This window comes from Palaemon carinicauda, chromosome 5 (genome assembly GCF_036898095.1).
Source record: "Palaemon carinicauda isolate YSFRI2023 chromosome 5, ASM3689809v2, whole genome shotgun sequence".
In the NCBI taxonomy this organism is placed as follows: Eukaryota; Metazoa; Arthropoda; class Malacostraca; order Decapoda; family Palaemonidae; genus Palaemon; species Palaemon carinicauda.
Genome location: NC_090729.1, coordinates 122715980 through 122718479, shown reverse-complemented (window position 1 = coordinate 122718479; position 2500 = coordinate 122715980). Strand labels below are relative to the sequence as shown.

At 48.1% G+C, this 2500-nt stretch overlaps 1 protein-coding gene and 1 pseudogene across 1 annotated transcript; both read right to left on the bottom strand.

The window, feature by feature from the left end:
• LOC137641118 (uncharacterized) overlaps nucleotides 1-714 on the bottom strand; it is a 203393-nt pseudogene extending 202679 nt beyond the window's left edge.
• A 183-nt stretch (nucleotides 715-897) lies between these two features.
• LOC137640555 (uncharacterized) lies at nucleotides 898-2494 on the bottom strand. The gene has a single exon (XM_068373070.1). The coding sequence runs from the start codon at nucleotides 2472-2474 to the stop codon at nucleotides 900-902; it is 1575 nt and encodes a 524-aa protein (XP_068229171.1). The 5' UTR covers nucleotides 2475-2494; the 3' UTR covers nucleotides 898-899.
• Between the last annotated feature and the right edge of the window lie 6 nt (nucleotides 2495-2500).

The following is a 2500-nucleotide window of genomic DNA, read 5'->3' as shown; positions in this document are numbered from 1 at the left end:
AGTAAGAGAACATCGGCGAGTGCCCACAGAGGCTGCGGCGGCATCGCTGCTCAAGGTCTTCTTCTTGATGGCAAGAGGAAGGGCCCCCACCCCACTACTGGTGGTCAAAGTAGGCCCAGCCAGATCTGTATGGCATGAGCTTCGACGCTTGCGGCGCGTCACCTGCGGTAAATGCGGAACAGAAGTGGACGGGATGGAGTGTGAGCGAGAATTATTGCTGCCCGAAGATCGCTCGAGTTCTTCGGGTTCTTCCCTGACAGTCGGCCAATCTTCGGCCAAATCCATCGGATTTCCCCGGTCGTCTCGACCCCTGAAGAGGCCCAACACTGCCGCTAACGAGTGCTGCCGAATGAGGCGGTGCGGCGGTGGGGGCTGAGGAGCTCGAGAGGCGCGCCCTTGCTTAACACCCATGAATTTAGTTATGGCCCCTCCTGTGGTGGTGGTAGTGCTACCACTAACAGCTATACTGACAGGAATTCCACCCTGGATGAATACCTTGGATGAAGGGGGAGGAGGTATTTGGGGTAAAGGTGACTTTAAAGGTTGTGGTGACTGTGGCTGAGGGGATTGAGGCTGAGGTGACATTGACTGTGGAGATTTCAATGGTTGTGGCGACATTGTTCGTGACGATCTCCCAGGTTGTGGCGAAACTGGTCGTGAATTCGCAGATAGCGGCGACATAGGTCGGGACGACTTTGTTGACGGTGGTGACATCTGTTGGGGAGATTTGATGGACTGTGGTGACAATGGTTGAGGAGAATTACTTAGTTGAGGGTGACAACGGCTGAGGAGAATTTATTGGTTGTGGTGACAACGGTTGAGGAGAATTAGTCAGCATTGGTGAAACGGGAACTTTAGGAGATTTCAAGCTTATTGGGGACACTGGGCATTGAGAGAACTTAATCGGTTGTGGGGCTTTTGTCACTTGTGTGGAATTTGCCAGTTGTGGTGATAGGGGTTGCGTGGTTATTATCTGTTGTGGCAAATGCATTTGTGTAGAATTTGCATGTTGTGACACCACTGGTTGTGGAGATTTTGGAAGCTGTGATGGCAATGGCTGAATGGATTTTGCTGGTTGTGGTGACAACGGTTGTGTTGATTTTGCTGGTTGTGGTGATAACGGTTGTGTGGATTTTGACGATTGTGGTGACAAAGGTTGTGTTGATTGTGTTGGTTTTGCTGGTTGTGGTGATAACGGTTGAGTTGGTTTTGCTGGTTGTGGTGACAACGGTTGTGTTGGTTTTGCTGGTTGTGGTGACAACGGTTGTGTTGGTTTTGCTGGTTGTGGTGACAACGGTTGTGTTGGTTTTGCTGGTTGTGATGGCAACGGTTGTGTTGGTTTTGCTGCTTGTGGTGACAACGGTTGTACTGATTTTGCTGCTTGTGGTGACAACGGTTGTGCTGATTTTGCTGGTTGTGGTGACAACGGTTGTGCTGATTTGATTTGCTGGTTGTGGTGACAACGGTTGCGTTGATTTTGCTGGTTGTGGTGACAACGGTTGCGTTGATTTTGCTGGTTGTGGTGACAACGGTTGCGTTGATTTTGCTGGTTGTGGTGACAACGGTTGCGTAGATTTTGCTGGTTGTGGTGACAACGGTTGCGTAGATTTTGCTGGTTGTGGTGACAACGGTTGTGTAGATTTTGCTGGTTGTGATGACAACGGCTTCGTTGATTTTTCTGGTTGTAGAGGCAATGGTTGAGTTGAGTTTGCAAGTTGTGGTGACAATGGTTGTGTTGTTTTTTCAGGTTGTGTTGATTTGACAGATTGTGGTGACAATGGTTGTGTTGATTTTACCTGTTGTGATGACAATGGCTGTGCTGATTTTGGTGGTTGTGATAATGGTTGTACTGATTTTGTTGTCTGTGGTGACAATGGTTGTGTTGATTTTGCTGGTGGTGGTGAAATTGACTGCGTTGATTTTGGTTGTTGTGGTGACAATGGTTGTGTTGATTTTACTGGTTGTGATTTTGCTGGTTGTGGGGACACTGCTTGCGTAGGTTTTGCAGGTTGTGATGAATCTGGTTGTGTAGATTTTTTGGGTTGTGATGGCAATTGCTGCACAGGTTTCTCAGGATGTGTTAACGCTGGTTGTGTAGATTTGACTGGTTGTGTGGAAGATGGTTGAGCAGACTTTGCTGGTTGTGGTGACAATGGTTTGGTTGGTTTTTCTGGTTGCTGCAGTATTGCTTGAGTGACTTTTCCCTGTTGTGATGACAAAGGTTGCGTTGCTTTTTGTGGCATCGCAATTTCTCCAGTTTTTACAGGTCGTGATGAAACTGGTTCCGTCGATTTTGTCGGCTCTTTTGGTGTTGTTACAACCGACTGACCTAACGCTAGTTGTGTTTTAGCGACTGGTTGTTGTGATGGCATCTGACCTGACTTTTGTGAAGCTGGTTGTGTCCCTGTTGGTTGTGCCGATGGCACTGGTTGTGATGACTTCAACTGTTGTGGTGACAAAGGTTGTGACGACATCACAGACTCGGGAGATTTGATGGGTT

Excerpts from the sequence above, each read along its gene's own strand:
- LOC137640555 (XM_068373070.1), bottom strand. The coding sequence starts at position 2,474 with ATGTCGTCACAACCTTTGTCACCACAACAGTTGAAGTCATCACAACCA.